This window comes from Polyodon spathula, chromosome 20 (genome assembly GCF_017654505.1).
Source record: "Polyodon spathula isolate WHYD16114869_AA chromosome 20, ASM1765450v1, whole genome shotgun sequence".
Classification (NCBI taxonomy): Eukaryota; Metazoa; Chordata; class Actinopteri; order Acipenseriformes; family Polyodontidae; genus Polyodon; species Polyodon spathula.
In genome coordinates this window covers 3,552,674-3,571,460 of record NC_054553.1, presented here as the reverse complement: position 1 = coordinate 3,571,460, position 18,787 = coordinate 3,552,674, and the positions used below count along the sequence as shown (strand labels likewise).

Below are 18,787 nucleotides of genomic sequence, written 5' to 3'. Positions count from 1 at the left end.
TTCGTGAATGGCTTGTCTTTCCTCCCTGACTGTCGCCGATGGGATGCCTTAGATGGGGAGACAGGGGACGGGACGACATCAGGGGGAACGGTTCTGGGAAGCACTTGGGAAGTTTTAAGAAGATTTAAAAGCCGGAAACCTAGAAATCCCTCCAGCGATAGTTTGCAAACAGAAGCTCCCTTGAGAAACATGTGTGCATCAAAACGCAGGGCTGGCCAGTAAAGCATGCAATATCCACATGACCATATATCGTTTAATCAACCAATGCTGTGGAAATATAATTCTCAGAATATATGTACAGACCTGTTTAGCTTGATCCTCTCTCTCCCTCTCTCTTCACCCCCTCTCCCTCTCTCCCTCTCTCTTCACCACCCCTCTCTCCCTCTCAGTTGCTGCGGATGGTGTCGGCCCCGAGGCGCAGGGTGAAGGCTCGCCCAGCAGGGGGCGAGCTGGAGCAGGAGGAGGCACTGGAGAGCGGGGACTGTGACGACGAGGACGAGTGCAGTGGCTCCGGCCAGGGGGGGGCGCCACCGCACCGCAGGAGACTGCGCATATTCACAGGTAAATAAAACCTGAGCTGCATAGAGATCCCAGTAGTGCAAACCACTGTGCGTAATCACAGGTGAATCAGTCTGTGAACAGCATGGACCTTAACAAGTAAGAAATGGCATCCTCATATGAGGTCATCGTGCATTTGCTTCTTCCATGTGTCCCCATATAAAGATAGAAGAAAGGTTTTTTAAACCGTCGCCATGCATGAAAGGGTTAAGACTGCAAAGGGTCAGGAGGGAAGAGAGTAGAAGTGAGCTAATCTGAAACGGAGGTCTGTTTGCACACTGCCAGTGCCACTGTAACCCAGACACTTGCAGCCCTGTTATTTACTTATTTACTATTAATCTACAAGCTCAAAAATACAGCGATTTTAATAAAAACTCAGTAAGTTACTGTCATGAACTGCACACAGCAGGCGAAAAGTACTCTTGTATTACCTGGAAGATCCTCAGTCTATAAAAACAGATAAAACAGCCCTGAAAAGCACTGAGATCACTCTGCTGCAAACCACAGCAGCTATTCACAGGTGAAACAACACTGCAGTGCCTGTTTCCTCTGCCTTCTCACTCTCTTCCAGCGTTTGAATTCCGGGTGAAGAATAGGACCTCTATTATACAGCTGGGTGTGGCGCTCCACTCCGCTCTCTCAGCCAGATTCTTACAGTAGAGCGCATTCTGCCACTTCACTAAACCAGCTGGGACCTTTTGAGCCTTAGTGTCTGTCTGGTTTGTTCGGTACCTCCCCCCCCTCACCGCTGTCCTTGTCTCTGAGGAAACCTGCTGACTCCAAAGACAATCCAAAAATGTTCAAGGAAAACAATGAAGAATAAGAAAGAAGGGCTGGTTGAATATTGAGATTTAAATTGCTACAGCTGAACAAACAGTGTGGGAGCTGCTCTGTGTTATTGCTGAGCGGCTCCAGATTCCTGGATTCCTGGGTCTCTGCCGGGCTGTGGTTAGCAGGGAGAGGTACTCAGCAGAGCGTTGTGTGAACGGACACAGCCTCACACCTGCTAGCGTGTCGAGGGTCACGGGACAGGAGTCTGGAGATAAATGAGCCACCGAGCGGAAATGCACACAGATCCACTTTATATATTCTGAGTTCTAGTGCCAGCAGAGCAGATTACAGAAGCATACACGCCCATGTAATAACCATGGTGTTAGAAGAATGACAAAACAGGGCCTGAACCATGTAAACAAGGCCATTTCCATGTAACTACAGTGCAGGAGTCACTACCGCTAGTGATTACCCCTGTTATTACACATATTCTGTGTATTGTGCAAAAATAATAATAATAATAATAATAATAATAATAATAATAATAATAATAATAATAATAATAATAATAATAATAAAGCAGTAAAGTTGGTGGAAAGTCCAGACCTCCTTCAGGCCACTCTGTATGGGTGCATGTCTATGTTCAGTATGGATGAGTACATGGCTGTGTGGGAGGACAGGAGGTGGTATCTGACCTCCATGACACTGTTCTGCTCCCGCGTCTCCGGGATGAGGAGCCTCTCTTGTAAAGGAGATATGTAATCACAAGTACGCCATCCTGCCTAAACAAACAGTGTGTGTGGAGGGGACTGAGCTCACTTAATAAAGGGAGCACCTTGCTCTACACAATGCACACAGATAAGTGAGAGATTTGGTTACACACAGGCTCCCCTCTCCCCTCTCACGTTGCTGGGAAGCCTCAGTGCAGTGCAAACAACAGTAAGGTGTGTCCGTGCTGTTAACCTTTAACTGTGGGCAGCGGATTAGCCCCTGTGTGTGTTCCTGACCCTCTGCCTGCTGTGTACACACACAGAGCTCACAGCAGAGAAGCGTGGGCTGGTTACAGCTGGTTATAAGGGGCTGTTATAATGCCAGGTTATTTCCCCAGAGGAAACCCAGTGTTAGCAGCAATGGAGCACCGTGCTCTGTCACACTCTGGCACTGATGTGGTACGCTGGTGCCTTGCCACACTAATGGATTATCAGGGGGCATTGGCTCGCACCATTGGCCATTAATACAGCACAAAAAGAGGCTTGTCCAAGCAAAATCACAAATGAATGGCAAGCAGTAACACCTTTAAAGGGAGGTGACTCAACATGGGGTTCTAGTGCACCTTCCGTACAATAGCAGTGATAACAATAACAATAACCTATAAAGGCAGTGTCCCTTATCAGCCCCCCCCTCCCCACCTCATGTGAAACATGCACAGCCCCTGTACCCCTGACAGATCTATAGAAGCGTTATTTAAACAATCTGTGCAATGCGTTGTATCTGCTGGCAGGCAGTCTCTGTCCCTCCGCTTCTTCAAAGCCTGGAGAAGGGTCTGTGCTGACAGACAGGGCTTTTAAACACACACTCCAGCCACCAGCATCTCCCCCTCAGAGCAACTCAATCAAAACATTACACAGGGGGGGACAACTGCCGTTCGGCTGCGGCGCGTCAAACACGAGCCAGGAGCATGCAGGAGACTCACAGCAAGCTTGAGACCCTTAGTGTTTTCTACTAGGCTGGTGACAGCATTGACATTTTATAGTGTAGCTCTCTGCATGCCCTGCAGGTACAGAGCAGTACATGGGAGGTGCAGGTTGAGACTTTGCAAGCCTGATTTGAAGTGTCCTCAGATAATACCAATGCTACAGATAGCAAATGTGTTCACTCCTTGTGGTATAAAAGGACCCTGAGGTGGGTTGCTTGTGTGTTCCCTTTCTTTAAAAGATAAAGCCACGGTTGACAGGGAAAGCCGGCCCAGGTCCTGTTTGCTGGGGGACAGACAATGTAACCAGGGAGTGATATCAGGCAGAGCATTGTGTTCACCAGCCCACATCACAAAGCAGATGTGATAACAGCGCAGCTGTGGAGACCCCTCCGGACGGGGGGCTGAGGGTTTCTCTGCACGAGCCGTCCTGCAGGAATGGAATAAAACCCCTGCCTGCGATACAGACACAATAACCTGGGGGGCATTGGAAAGCCCTGACACAAACAAATACACAGCTGCATCACTGCATGAATACCTTGTATGAAAGCCAGCTCCCTTAGCAAATGGTCTTCAACGGCAATGCAGACAGGCATGGCGCTTCAAAAGCTACACGATGCTTCATCTGGGTTAGCACAAGAGCAGCTAATGGTGTGAGGCTGCCATTGACAAGTCGGCAATATATAGGTATGAGTCGGCACACAGTGATTTGTGATTAATACCGTGGTCTGCTATCGATTCTGCTTGGGGTTCTTCAGAATAATACACATGAGCATCATAATGACTTGTGTTATTGGTATGATAAGAACAAGAATTTCTTTCTTTCGTTTTGTCTTACAGTCTCTATTGGCGACTTGGGAAAAGCACATTTGCAAACTAAAATAATAGAACTGTCCCAGAGTTCTCTGAGCCAAAGACATTCTTGGTTTTGGAGCAGCCTGTGTCTGTGTTTCCAATACACACACTCACACTCACAGGGTCTGTTTTAATGGTTTTAATACTGCCCCCGTTCTTATATGTATTGTGAGGAGTGGTGTTAATAAGAGGTTTAATAAACCCTCCAGCCTGGGGCACCTGCTGGGATTAATATAAAGCGAGCTGGTATTCATATCCAACGCTGTTTGCATTGCAACAGCCTGCAGGGTGTCACTCACCAACGCTTCCTCCTGTTCCATGTGTGTGTGTGTGTGTGTGTGTGTGTGTGTGTGCAAGGAGAGCAGATGTTTCACAAGCTGGAAATGGTCACACACTCATCTGTAAGCGCCCCAGACTGCCAAAGCCGCACAAGAAACATGCTAAAAATAACAAGGACTGGTTCAACCACAGTGTTCCGACATTCCAGCAGCGCTATCAACAGCACAGCACAGGACCCTGCCTCTCCTCCCCCAAAAACATTTCTGAAACACAGCAACATCTGTGTAAACAGGGCGTGGGCGTGGGCGGGGGCATTTGTCCCCGCACCCCGCACCCGCGAACAACCCCCGCACCCCGCACCCGGGTTGCACCCCTCAAACTCCCCCGATTCCCCTCCCCGGAGGGGGGCAGGGTGTAGAGCAGTTTGAGAAGGGGCAGCAGTCTTTACATGGCATCTCTTTAAAATGTACACTCTGCCTTCTTTTTTAGGGGAAAGGAAATCTATATTTTCCAAAAGCAGAAATAGATTGAAACTAAACAAAACAACAGCTAATAGGTATGGCTGCACTGCAGTTTAACATTTCACTGCGGTGCACCACGGCAAGAGCAAAGAGAAGTGCAAGCATGGTACATTTCTGTATTAGTGCAGTAACTGCAGAGCACTGTTATTATTGTATAGGGATATGAAACCCTCCTCAGCTCCTATGGGCTTGAACACACTCATCACTATGAACAACCCTGCTAGCATGAGTCAGGCACGTGTCTCATCAGCGGGACTGGTTCAGCGCTGACCGGCGCACGGCTCGTCAGCCGGACTGGTTCAGCGCTGACCGGCGCACGCCTCGTCAGCCGGACTGGTTCAGCGCTGACCGGCGCACGCCTCGTCAGCCGGACTGGTTCAGCGCTGACCGGCGCACGCCTCGTCAGCGAGACTGGTTCAGCGCTGACCGGCACATGCCTCGTCAGCGGGACTGGTTCAGAGAGGAGGTTGAAAGTTGTATAAGCGTGAATTCAGACGAGCCCGGCTCTTTTGCATAGCGGTTAGGACACTCACTCGCTGTGTGCAGGAGAGCCGGTTCACACCCAGCCTCCGCACTGTTAAAAAGTGTAAAACTTCAGTGTTGCTTTCCTGGAGAAAAAACTAAAATCAGAGTGACTGAGCATCCCTGTCCTCCAGCCCTCTCCAGCCCAAGCCTGTGGGTGCCGGGGCCTTATGACTGGGTTACTATGACTCTCCACACAACTGTAGCTGTGTCGCTGACTCTTTCCGCACAGAGCTCAGCTGTAAAAATGTTTTTTTACTTTGCTATTTATTTTCTAAGTGAGCATGTTATGTATGTGGTATGCTGGGTTGCTTCAGTGGTCAAGGCAGTTCTATAAAGGTTTCAGTAGTTTTTCCTCTCTCGCTGTAAATGAAATGGTGTTGACTTGCATTTGCCACACAAAGCGGCCATTGATGAGCCGAGCTGGAACGCAGGCTATACCAGATATAACTCAGGGCAGCCTGCAAATTAAAATAACCAATTACCACAAACACACACACACTCACTCACTCACACACAGACTCGTGACTGTGTGTTTGTGTGACTGGGTGTGTCTTTGTGACTGTGTCTGTGTGAGTGAGTATGTCTGTGTGACAGTGTGTGTTTCTGAGTTTTTGTGACTGTGTGAGTCTCTGTGTGTGTGCATGCATGTGTGTCTCTGTGTCTGTGTGACCGTGTCTATGTGACTATGTGAGTCACTGTGTGTGTGCATGCATGTGTGTCTCTGTGACCGTGTCTGTGTGACTGTGTGAGTCACTGTGTGTGTGCATGCATGCATGTCTCTGTGTCTGTGTGACTGTGTCTGTGTGACTGTGTGAGTCACTGTGTGTGTGCATGCATGCATGTCTCTGTGTCTGTGTGACCGTGTCTATGTGACTGTGTGAGTCTCTGTGTCTGTGTGACTGTGTGAGTCACTGTGTGTGTGCATGCATGCGTGTCTCTGTGTCTGTGTGACCGTGTCTATGTGACTGTGTGAGTCTCTGTGTCTGTGTGACTGTGTCTGTGTGACTGTGTGAGTCTCTCTGTGTGTGCATGCATGTGTGTCTCTGTGTCTCTGTGACCGTGTCTGTGTGACTGTGTGAGTCACTGTGTGTGTGCATGCATGTGTGTCTCTGTGTCTCTGTGACCGTGTCTATGTGACTGTGTGAGTCTCTGTGTCTGTGTGACTGTGTCTGTGTGACTGTGTGAGTCTCTGTGTGTGTGCATGCATGTGTGTCTCTGTGTCTCTGTGACCGTGTCTGTGTGACTGTGTGAGTCACTGTGTGTGTGCATGCATGTGTGTCTCTGTGTCTCTGTGACCGTGTCTATGTGACTGTGTGAGTCTCTGTGTGTGTGCATGCATGTGTGTCTCTGTGTCTGTGTGACCGTGTCTATGTGACTGTGTGAGTCTCTGTGTCTGTGTGACTGTGTCTGTGTGACTGTGTGAGTCACTGTGTGTGTTTGCTGAGGCAGTGGGCAGGCGCCAGTGTCTAGAGCAGGAATGTGCAGCCCTGAGTCCAGGTGACGAGCATAAAGAGCTCCTTGAGAAGAGTTTCTGGAGCTTTCATTCCCCCCTCCTTTCTCTCTCTCTCTCTCTCTCTCTCTCTCTCTCTCTCTCTCTCCAACACCTTAGCACTCGCTTCTTTATTTTTTCTCTAGATAAGGGCCCTATAAGTGAAGTGGCCCAATATTGAAAAAGAAACAGGACCCCTTCCTTCAAACCCCACTCCAGCACGATGGCTTTGCTTGCCTGGCCCCAGTCTCCCTCTCAATCTCTCTCTCTCTCTCTCTCTCTCTCTCTCTCTCTCTCTCTTGCCAAAGTTATTCATTTGTACAGTAGCGATCGTGAAGAAGGAAGCAGCATCACCCTGCTCTTGGGGGCTGCTGTGTTTGTGTTGGCCCCGGAGAGCTGGATTCACAGCAGCCTGCGAGGGAAGCACGACGCTCGCAGACTCGCTGGACACAGTGATGCACGGGCAGGGCTGGCTGCCCCCAGTCCTGTCTCTGTTAGGACTGCCTCGCTGAGATTGCACGCTGTTTCCATGTATGGGAGCGAGGGGTCAGGACTGAAGACAGTTTGAGACGCATTAGCCAATGCAGGAGGAATCCAACCAGGCCAGATTGCTGACCTGTGCCGGAATCTGCTCTGGACCTCCTCTCTCACTGGGCTCAGGACTGTGACTCATCGCTGTGTCCCGCTTCCTCTGTGGCTGGCTTGAGACCTCCAAGCATTAGTGTTCAAGTGCTTACTCATGGATACTGGTCAGAAATATCACAGCTATCTTAACTAAAATTTTAGACTCACTTTCTATATGATTTTTGCTGACATCCTGCTGACTTTTACAAACTCAGAAGTGAAAAGCACCCTGGTGGACTCAAAAGGGCTCGCAATCTTAGAATCGCCTTTTCTAAAATTCAATGGCAATAGCACAGCTGAGAGCCACATGTCCATCAGCACACGACTTTTTTGCTGGAGCCCTGAAAACAAACAAACAGTAAATCGTCTCCCTGCCCCGACAGGACTGTCCAACATGCTGTCCTTTAATTCCTTTCTAAAGGCGAGACAGGAGTTGGACAGAAAGGGTTGTAAAATGTGTGTTTGAGTTGGGTTTGCTCAGAAGGAAGAAGGCTATTGTTTTTTTATTAGCTCGACTTGAAAGAAGGAAGCCTCGTCAGACCTTTGCACTCATGCGCTGACCTTTCGCCTCTGAAGTTTTCTAGTAACTTGATCTATACAGGAAGATGTCTTGTAAACTTTCTGTTCGTTTTTATATACAGCGTGGAACTCCTTCTGAACCTCACAAACTGCAGACAAGCATTCCAGTGTAATTGTAGCACAAAGAAACTCGTTCCTAACAAACTGCAGAAGATCTACAGGGTTTATATCCTGAGGATTGTGGAGCTTTTTTGTTCTTTTGCATTGACCGCTTTTGATACCTGAGACTCCCTCCCAGCTGAGCTGAGGCAGTGATGAGACTCTGTAGCCACTGTGGTGACCCTCACAGTGACACAGTCGGATTCACTCTGTGATTGTGGGTAGTTTGAAGTAGCAGTGATTACCCTTCAGCAATGTGTGTGCACCGCACTTCCCTTGTTAAAGCACTTTTAAGCTGCGTGAACAAAACACGACATAAAACAAAGACAGTCGGGCACAAAATGCACATCTTGACATCTCTGGAGGCTTCCTATACATGAGCTGCCAGTCGTCACTGACGATAAACTCCAGCAACTGGGCTGGATTCGATAAAAGCACAGTTCAGAGACGTTAATAAGCATCTTGGGGTAATTATTGCACAATGCGTGGGTAAGCAAGTCAGTCACTCTCTCTCTCTCTCTGACTGCAACATGTGCATTAAAACCTGGTCCTCTCTCCCCGTTAAACAGCTCCAGTCTTCAGTGGCTTGAGTCAGGGTTGTAAATCACGGGGGATCAAAGCGGTGCAGTGTTAGCCGTCCCCTCTTAACCTCCAGAGAGCACCTGTATCCGCTCGTTTGAACCCTGCTCCCCCCAGCCCAGGTGGAGAGGTGGGGATCAGGGGCCGCAGGGGCCGCGCAGCTCTTTGAAAACCCACAGGTGCCGTTCACTAATTATAACTGGGTATTATTAGAGCGCAGCCAGGGAGGGAGGAGTGTAGCCTCGGGTCCCAGGTTAGTACACAGATCAAAACAGAGTCGAGGGTTTCACAAAAATAAAAAACTATTGCTTTTCTAACAAGCTAATGAAAATAATACAGCCGGAGCGCCGCAGACAGGGGAAGAGCACGCTCTGTGATGTTCAGGGTCTGTTAGCTGGTAGATCGCACACAACGGGCGCAACAGGCAAGGCTTCTAATTGCCCTCAGATTGCATTTGGAGTGTTTTAAGGGGTAATTACCGCCCTTTCAAACACGTTTTAAACAGGCCGTAATGTTTCAATGAATCTTAGCAGAGCGTTATCAGCACTTCAAAAGCGTGCATGTTGCAATGGCACTTGATGTCGTGCAGTGAGGCTTGCATTCTGTAGCTTCAAAAACAAAATTCCAAACTCCCTGCTGGCACTGCATTCATATAGTTGGTTTTAAAATAGGGCAGTTACCTTCTGTGAGTGCTGGGCTGCCCCTCACCCCTACACCCCCACTCGGGTACAAGGAAATGAGTCTCTGCTTCAGTTTCCCATAGTAAAAGCATAGCAAAGCGTTGTGAAGCACAATGAAAGCAAGGGAAAGCATGGGGAAAGCATGTTAAGAAAGTTGGCAAACCAGGGGAAAAGTTGCTAAATGCACAGTGCAACCATGGGAAAAGTGCAAAGAATATCATGCAGAAATCCTGTGGTAAACTCTCATAATGGGAATAGCCTTGCTTGCTCAGTGCTTTTGAGAACGAATGTTCGTGATGGCTCAGGCTGTACCGTGACAATGTCTTTTGATACCTGACGCTCCCTCCCAGTTTAACCGAGTCAATGTGGAGCATTATTCCTCTGTATTCCTCTGACACATCACAGCTTACTGCTTGTCTTTACCCTGATGTGTTTCGGTGCCAGGAAGGGGTTCGGAGTGATGTGTTAACTGCATGACCTTTTATTTCCATCCAGCTAAAAAAATAAGAATAATTGAATCCTGCTGGGCCTGCAGTTCAGTCTGGAAGAGTGTCGTAATGAGGAGAAAAAAAAAAGCTTTCATGTTGATTTGTTTACTGGGTCCTGTCTAACGAGAGCAATAGCATGTTTTTCCCAGGAATACTGTCAGCAGTGATCCAGGACGGGGGAGTTGAGGGGAAACCTAACCCACACAAAGCTGCTGCTCTCTTAGCCCCCTATGGGACTCTGCTGCAGAGCAGCTATCCCGTTGCTGTTTCTTCCCACACTTAATCAAGTGAAGCGGGGCGGGGTCCAGAGGGCAGCAGTGGTCACACAGCCTTTTCTAATAAAGCCAGACTAGCTGGAACGACCTTCCACTTTGTGAAAACGCTAAACTCACTGATAAGCGCCGGTTTAAACAGCCCCTGTGCTTCTGCGTGATTCAGTCAGTCAATATTTGAGCAACTCTTGTTTCTCGTACTGTGGCGCTTTTAAATTGAGATGGTCTGTGTTTGCAGAGTGTATGCAGCACAGTTGCATGCATGGACGCGTGCCCTTTGAGGAATGCGGCTTTGTATTTTTGCAGCCAGTCTCTACCACTGTCGCCTAGTAATCAGATCAAAAAAGATATCCTGCCGTCCCTTTATAATAGTGAACTGGGTTACACTGGAACGCCAATCACCATGCTTGTACTATGCTTTCCCACACTTTCTCATACTTTTCTGGGCTTGATTAAAAAAAAAAATTGTAAACTCTCATAAATTCCTAAATATTTTTAAGCTGCCAATTGCCTTTACTGCTGAAGGCCTCGGCTGAGGTGTTTGCCTGGTTGAGATGTGTGGTGCTTGTAGTTTTACGTTTCACAAGGCTTTTCTGCATTTCTCAATGCTGTTGCCGTGGTTTGACGTGGTAAACTTCATTATGGATTTGCACTTCTGGGTGCTGGCTGACCTGAGCAGCCCCTCTCCAGCAGTGGAGAGACAGACAGACAGAGACGCGATGTGAGGCAGAGAGACAAACGGCGCTCTGAGCTTGGCAGCTTGGTAACCCCAGGGATCGCTTCCATCTGGAAATGAGGAGAAGGAGGAGGGAGTCAAGGAGAATCAAAGAGCAGTACCACCTCTGACAAGGGCTCTGTTCATGTACCGGCACAAGAGCAGGCTGATTGTGAAAGCAAGGGTTCAGGAATGAGAATGACAAGCTCAGGGACAAGGCACACATTGTGTATCAACCATGCTGTACCATACCCCTGCATGCTTACCTAGACTTCAGCATGCTTTACCATGCTTTACTATACCTCTGCATGCTTATCTAGGCTTCAGCATGCTTTACCATGCTTTACCATAACTCTGCATGCTTATCTAGGCTTCAGCATGCTTTACCATGCTTTACCATACCTCTGCATGCTTATCTAGGCTTCAGCATGCTTTACCATACCCCTGCATGCTTACCTAGACTTCAGCATGCTTTACCATGCTTTACCATACATCTGCATGCTTATCTAGTCTTCAGCATGATTTACCATACCCCTGCATGCTTACCTAGACTTCAGCATGCTTTACCATGCTTTACCATACATCTGCATGCTTATCTAGTCTTCAGCATGATTTACCATACCCCTGCATGCTTACCTAGACTTCAGCATGCTTTACCATGCTTTACCATACCTCTGCATGCTTATCTAGGCTTCAGCATGCTTTACCATACCCCTGCATGCTTACCTAGGCTTCACTTTTATTTACAGTTTGAAGATTAGAGTTGTTGTGTGTGAGTGTCTGTATTGGTATTTCATATGAAATCGCCTGCTCTACCTATCAAAGGGCTTGCTCAACTCCAAAAAACTTGGAAACATGCATTTGGGGTGCTTTGGGCAAAGAGAAATGTTTTGTGTTACAGAATTTAAACAGACAAACAGAATTTTAAATGAAGAAATAAATTAAGTTGTTTTTTGTTTTTTTTTTTAAAGTTCCCCTGCTGGTTAGTACGGCAGCCATGAGAACTGGGTAACAAGCAGACACCCAGATAGAAATAAACAGTTTGGAATCACTCTCCTATTAGCTTCCTAATTACAAGGGGGCACATTCAGTGTCACTGTTTTCTGTTTACCCATATAACACACACACGTTTCAGAAGGGGGACCTCACACTGGTTAATCTCCTAACAGCGCTGTTACTTATAACCTTAAAACAAAAGCCGCTAGCTGCATAACCCGAGGCTGCTTGTGGGATTCGTATGTGTAACCTGAGCTCCAGGAGCTCTGCTTAACTCAACAGACTGAACCCTGCCCTGCGCTGCAGCAGGACAAGCAAGCAGCGCCCGGGACCAGGCCTTATTAATTATTCAAATGCACAGGAAACTTAGCCTTTCTTTCGCTAGTAACCGGTAAATATAATAATCTCAGTAATGAAACTAGACAAATGTTTCTAAGAGAAGCTCTCCTCAATGGTTGTCTGATTGTTTTACTATGTTTTTTTTTAAATAGTGATGAACAGAGGGACACATGCATGAAGCACTCACCCCGGTGCTGGAGTTCTCTTACTTTTTTCTTCAGGTTTTTTGTAAAAGGAAACAAACTGAGAATAATACAGGACTAGCCAGATAAGCAGGGGCCTTAAAAGGTATGCATGTGAAATATCAGAGTTATCTTATCAAATGCATTCTTTTCTGTTTAGTAGATTCACGTGGTATCATCTTCTGCTTCAGTGGAGCTCTCAGAATCATACAGATAAAGGGCTACTGCATGCTCTGTGACTCGCCAGAAGTGCAGGAGTGCTAGACATGATTCTGAGAGCTCTGTCGAGGCCACATGGTTTCTTCACATAGCAACAGTGACGACACTAACAGAAAATGATACAAAGTAAATCTAAACAGGAACGATAATGCATTTGTTTAATAACTCTTTCCCACGCGTACAGTGCAGTGCGACGGTTTAACCCCCTCAGTTAATTACTGGAAGAATTGGAACAGCAACATTTTATTTTCCGTGAGGCTGGGCGTGAATCGGCGACCTCCCACACTTCAAGCAAGCTTTTTAACCACCATGCAAGAGAGCCGGGCTCGCCTGCAGAGTATCACACAACACTGCCCGTTACACAGACCTCGTTTACAGCGATTCGCTCAGGGTGGGACCCTCACTGCTGTGAGCTTTGAGAACAGAAGCCAGTCTTCCAGCCTGGTCCTGAACATGAATCTTTACTGTTTACACAGAGCTGAGCTGTAATCATGCTTGATGAAAAATGGAACACGAAAGAACTGCATGAAAACAATTGAAAAAGAATGTTAATAATGAGAAGATCGAGCATCAGACAGTAAACAAAGGAAATGAAGCCAGCCGGACTGCGAGGAGATGTTGCCCCTTCTTTTCAATTATTAATAGGAATGGTATTTGCTGTTTACTTATGTTTCTGTTATAGTTGAGAAAAATGAGCCCCAGGGAAGAAGAATTTAAATGAGTTAAACTCAATGAAAGAGGAGAGATGTTTAACCAATGGGCCCAGCAGGAGAGTGTTCTTTAATCTTGCATATTTCACAAACTTTAATATTGCTCGGCATTATTAATATGGCTTATATTAGTAATGTCATTTTTCATAACTCCTTACTGGACAAATTGTACACTTCCTATTGTATCCTTATATATGTTTCCCATAGTAAGAGCATAGTCAAGTGTAATAAAGCAAATTGAAAGCATAGATAAGCATTGTAAAGCACAGAGAGGTATGGTACAGCATATTAGAAGCATGCTGTAGTAAATCCACAGTATAACCACAGGGAAAAAGTACAAAAATACAGCTACTGATCTTAAAGCAGACGCTGTGGCTGGAGCTCACTGGAATTCAGAGAAGCCTGTTGAGTATGCAGGTCTGGATTTATTACAGGCTGTGCCCCAAAAGCGCAGCTTGTACCATTTGTTTGTTTCAGTAAAAAATTTACAAACAATTCGGAAGGTTAATTCAAGGATGTGAAAATGGGTATAGGTGCAGAATGACAGGCCAGCTGAGATAATTCAAATACTGAGCTTAAGATTGAAATCAGCCTAACCCTCACCCTCACCCTCACCGTAAGTGAAAGTATGCAGGATAGTTTTAAACGTGCACGTCTTTCTGCACCAAGATGTATGTGAGGCATACTGCCCTGCATCTAGGAGTCAGCTGCACTGTGAAGGTATCTCTGTTTGTGTGTTTAGCAGGACGGGTCCATCATGATGAAACTCCCCCACCTCCTTTTTAGACAACCACAGGCCCCTGGGGTGGAATAAAACGCCAGCGTGGAGGATCCAGGCCCGTCAGTTCAGTGGGACCTCCATCCCCAACTCATCCAGACCGCTCTGTTTAAACCTGGCTTTTTTTTTTTTTTTTTAATTTAGTCGTTGCCAATTATTTTTTTATTTTCTCCCAGTTTGAAATGGCCAATTATTATTTATTTATGCTCAGCTCACCGCTACCACCCCTGTGCTGACTCGGGAGCGGCGAAGACGAACACATGCTGTCCTCCGAAGAGTGTGCTGTCAGCCGACCGCTTCTTTACACGCTGTGGATTCACCATGCAGCCGCCAAGGAGCTAGTGTCGAAGGACAACGCAGCTCCCGGGCAGCTAACAGGCAAGCCAGCAGGCACCTGGCCAGACTACAGGGGTCGCTGTTGCACGGTGAGCCAGGACACCCTGGCCGACCTAGACCCCCCCCCCCCCCCCCCCCCCCCCCCCCCCCCCCCCGGCGACGATCAGCCAATTGAGCGCCGCCTCCTGGGAACTCCCGTCCACAGTCGGCTGTGGAATAGCCCACACTCGAACCGGTGATGTCCAGGCGATTGGGCGCACCCTACAGTCACGCAGAGCACCTTTACTGGATGTGCCACTTGGGAGCCCCCTAAACCTGGCTTTTTAATGCTTTCCGAAAAAGCTCCTCAAAAGCTTACCCTTCATCTGTTAAGAAGGACCATTAAATAGAAATAATGAGAGGAGTCCGAGGGACACGCTGGAAGAGAACAGCAGGGAGACGTGCCGCCAGCCCCCGGGGCCGCGGGGAAGAGGGAGAGATGGAGAGGCTCGGCGTGCAGTAATGAGCGTTTTAGTGGCTTAAGACCTCATTAGGTTAGAGGCAGGGACAGTGCTGCAGGGCGTGTGGAGGCCAGAGAAACTCAGAAGTGATCTGCAGGGCACACTGGGCTAGGAAAGGTCAGGATGACTGAGATTCCCTTCTCAGAGTTTATCACAGTAAAAGCATAGCAAAGTGTAATGAAGAACAGGGGGAGCATGGTAAAGCACAGAGACAGAGTGATGGGATGCTGCGGCAAGACTCAAATAGAACTCTAGTGTCAAATAAAACATTTAGAAAAAAAAGGAAAAAATTAACCCATTAAATTACCAAATTAAATTTGAAAAAATTATAACACAGACTGTACTTATGTAATTAGATACATTCTAAATTTCAAAAACAAAAGTGTTATTCCTTAGTTTTGGTTACAAACTGCTGCGTCCAGTTTTGAAGACCATCAAGTTAGACGCTCCTGTAATCAGAACAGTGAAATTTCACACTGGCTAGGAATTGCAACTCATAGAAAAGGGAGGGTTAGCATCACTGCAGGGTGGTGTGATGTTTAGCTTCAGTTTCTTATTTTATATTGAACCATCACAAAAGCATCTGAAGGGATATATTTGCTGAATGAACAGTTACATGACCTAACTTTTGCAGTTAACAAAATTAGAGTAAGTTATCACAGCAGTACAGTTAAAGAGAACATTTAAATGTGCCAGTTACAAATGCTCCAATAAATGAGGACATAGGCACTTCAAGGGCTAACGAGGAACAACTTTGGTAGAAGTTACAGTTTTTTGGTTTTTATTATTCAGGAGAAATGGTGCAGTCTTTGTGCTGGAGCCAGAGTTTAGTCAATATTTGCCAGATTGCTCTGCTGTTTCTCACTCTCTCTCTCTCTAGCCCTTTGTCCTCCAGTGCAAAAAAACAAAAGCGATCAAAACAGCCTTCTTTTGTCATTCTTTATCAACACTTCATTCCTCCCTATTTCAGCCCGTGCTTCTAAATCATTTCTTTCTTTTCCCGCTGTGTTCGAGCGTCCGAAGTAACCTGAGATGCGGGGCTCTATCACAAAAGCTTTGTCTCAGCAGTGATCTAAGGAGAGTCTGTTCAGATTCATGAAATGTTTTGTTTGCATGGAGCTGTCATCGACTGTTATTAATCAAACCAGGATTAATAAGACAACCACTCCTAATGAATATCAAACTTTATTTTATCCACCCCAACAGACTTCAGAAGGTCATTCTGCAATAACCTGCCGATTGTCTGTCATCTTGTATTTTCCACTTTGATGTCTTGTTTTCTTGTTTTATAGAACTTGGCTGTTTGACTGGATAATATGTTGCCCACACTGTTAATTGTCTGTATGTATCAATTATCATTGTTAAGAAAAGAAAAACTGTAATACATACATTTAAAAAACGAACTGCAGTAAAATGAATTGGGCTCTTTGTTTCATGGAAAATGTATGTCTAATTCTTCCATATTTTGGGCAGCTTGCCACTAATTGTGCCTCCCCTCCCGCCCCTCTCTTTATAGAGTTTGCAGACAACCTGGAAATGGATGACATCATTTTCCACAAGCAGCTCCTGCCCCCCCACCAGGGTAAAGAAGGTCGGGGGTCGCGACCTCTGCCAGGGTGCAGTGCCAGGCCTGTCTCCTCCCACCTCGCTGTCCTCGCTGTCTCACTGACTCTCCTCGGAACCCACTGACCGACCCTGCGAGCTCGGACTCTTGAACACTCGGGCCCATCGTGGGGCCACACCACCCAGTACCTCCCAGAACCACCCAGTACCACCCAGTATATCCCAGAACCTCCCAGTACCATCCAGTACCACCCAGTACCATCCAGTACCACCCAGTATATCCCAGAACCTCCCAGTAACACCCAGTACCTCCCAGAAACTCCCAGTATATCCCAGTACCTCCCAGTACCATCCAGTACCTCCCAGTACCACCCAGCTTGTAAATAAGTGTGCTGTCAGCGACTTTGTGTTGTTATTGTGCTCAGCGTTACTTCTGGCAAAACTTGAATGTTGCAGGGCTGGTGGCAGGATTCCTTTTTACTCCTTCTAGGTTTGATCCAGCTGTGTTACTGTTAGCACTCTCTGCAGGGGGTGTTCATGTCAGGACCGCAAGCAGAGCATCTTAACCCCTGTGTAAAAGAACCAGACTCCACTGCAGGAGTGGCAGGAGTGGTTATAGATCTTACAACATCACGCCAGGTACGGAATCCAAAACCCTTTTCTGGAACACAAAACTCACACACAAACATAGTGCGCATTCCAGCTTCGTATATAGACATTATAAATGCAGATGCCTAACTAACTTGTAAAAATACCCCAGAAAACTAAAAATAAAATATATATTTGTAGCAAGTCCCGGGGAAACAGCAAAGACTCTGCCCTTCCAGCCCTCAAGTTTTGCCATGTCTTTCTTTCAGGGAAATTCTTTAATGTATTGTACAGTGTTGATATGCATACCTTGCTCACACCACCTCTCTTTGGATGTGGATTCCTGAGAATATATCACTCCCTCTTACACATGCAGGCCAGGAGGGTGCGGTATCACAGCTTCAAACCAGTAGCAGTGAGTTATCACAGCAGCTATTCCACTAACCCCCTCTCCTGAATCATCAGGGCTTTAAGCGATACCTGGACTGGGGATGGGGGACTGCTGCTAATATACTGCAGTTTTCTTCTACCCTAAAATACTGCAACTGCGACTTGGAGTTCTAGATTTGGATTCAGATCTGGGGTCATAGGGATACTGGGGAGCCATGTGGCCCATATTAATCTCAGTCTCATGTCTGATGACCCCCATACCAGATCCCCGCAGCAGTGTGCTCTACCCAGCGGCAGCACTGCCCAGCTCTGCACTACAGCAGGGGGAGCACTGCAGCTGCAGCCCTGGTTAGGTCAGAGTCATTACTCTTCTGTCCGTCTCTCACTGAAAATCAGAACCATCCTTTTAAAACGATGTGTTTTTGAAGAACTGAGTAAATGACAAAAAAAAATAATACAAATGACAAAATACAATTTGCATTAAAACAATAATAATGATAATTAAAAACAGGACTTGCTATTGCTGATTGAGTCTTGTACTGCATGCGAGCGCCGGGGTTTAGTCTGTGCATCACTTTGGTTTGCAGTGAGCAGGAGAGTTCATCCGTGGCTGGATGGCTGGGTGTCTGATGGGTGGTGTCTGTGAATCTTGTTATCCCTGCATGCCTGCATGTACAGTATATGTGTTTCGCTGTGTGGAACTGTGTGCATTCATCTCTGTAAGTATGCATGTCTGTGTGGAGCTGTGCGCTACAGCAAACCCACAGAGAGGAAATGTGCTTCTCATCTGCGTCTCTTGCTTGTCGGGGGAATGTTTGGAAATCCTGGCTTCTCATTTGAATCTGATATATGCTTCTTATGTTTTTCCTAAATCCACTACTGGAAAGAACAATGAACCATATTTCAACCCTGCCCTATCCCAGAATCCCGTGTCTCGTTTGATTCCCACATACAGCTCTTCATGCTGCTCACGCATCTCAGATATGTCTTGCTTGGTTTTTTAACGAGATTCTCTTGCATTCCTCTGTGAAGTGGAAGATTCATAGAGGAACAGCATACTCTCCCCTGAGCCCGGGCTGGGTGCAAAAAAAAAGCAAATGATTCATTAATGTCAGTCCAGCTTCACTCACAACAAGGGCTGAATTTATCTTACTAAGCAATTCTATAAAAAAAAAAAACACATTTAAAAACTGTAGCGGCAGGCAGGGTTCCCAGCCTCCCACCCCATCCACTCCTCCCATCCCTCTTCCCAGTGACAGCTCCAGTCCTGCCCCACGGCTGGATTCCCAATCTACTGTGGGATAAAGTATCTGCCCCCCCGAGGGCTGCCCTGCCCCTGTCCTCAATCACTGCTGCCCCCTACGGGCCAAACAGGCATCAATCATCCAGAAACGACACGACTACAGCTGTGCTCTGCTCAGTTACTTAGACCTGCTCAGTGTACCTGTGAAATACTATG

At 46.9% G+C, this 18,787-nt stretch overlaps 1 protein-coding gene across 1 annotated transcript in view; it reads left to right on the top strand.

The window, feature by feature from the left end:
• Positions 1–18,787, top strand: part of LOC121295366 (glypican-3-like) — a 58,824-nt gene extending 40,037 nt beyond the window's left edge. Inside the window, exons 7-8 of the mRNA XM_041219886.1 lie at positions 390–561; positions 16,304–18,787. Of these exons, the coding sequence (XP_041075820.1) occupies positions 390–561; positions 16,304–16,476 (345 nt within the window). The 3' untranslated portion in view covers positions 16,477–18,787. The remainder of the gene's footprint in view (positions 1–389; positions 562–16,303) is intronic.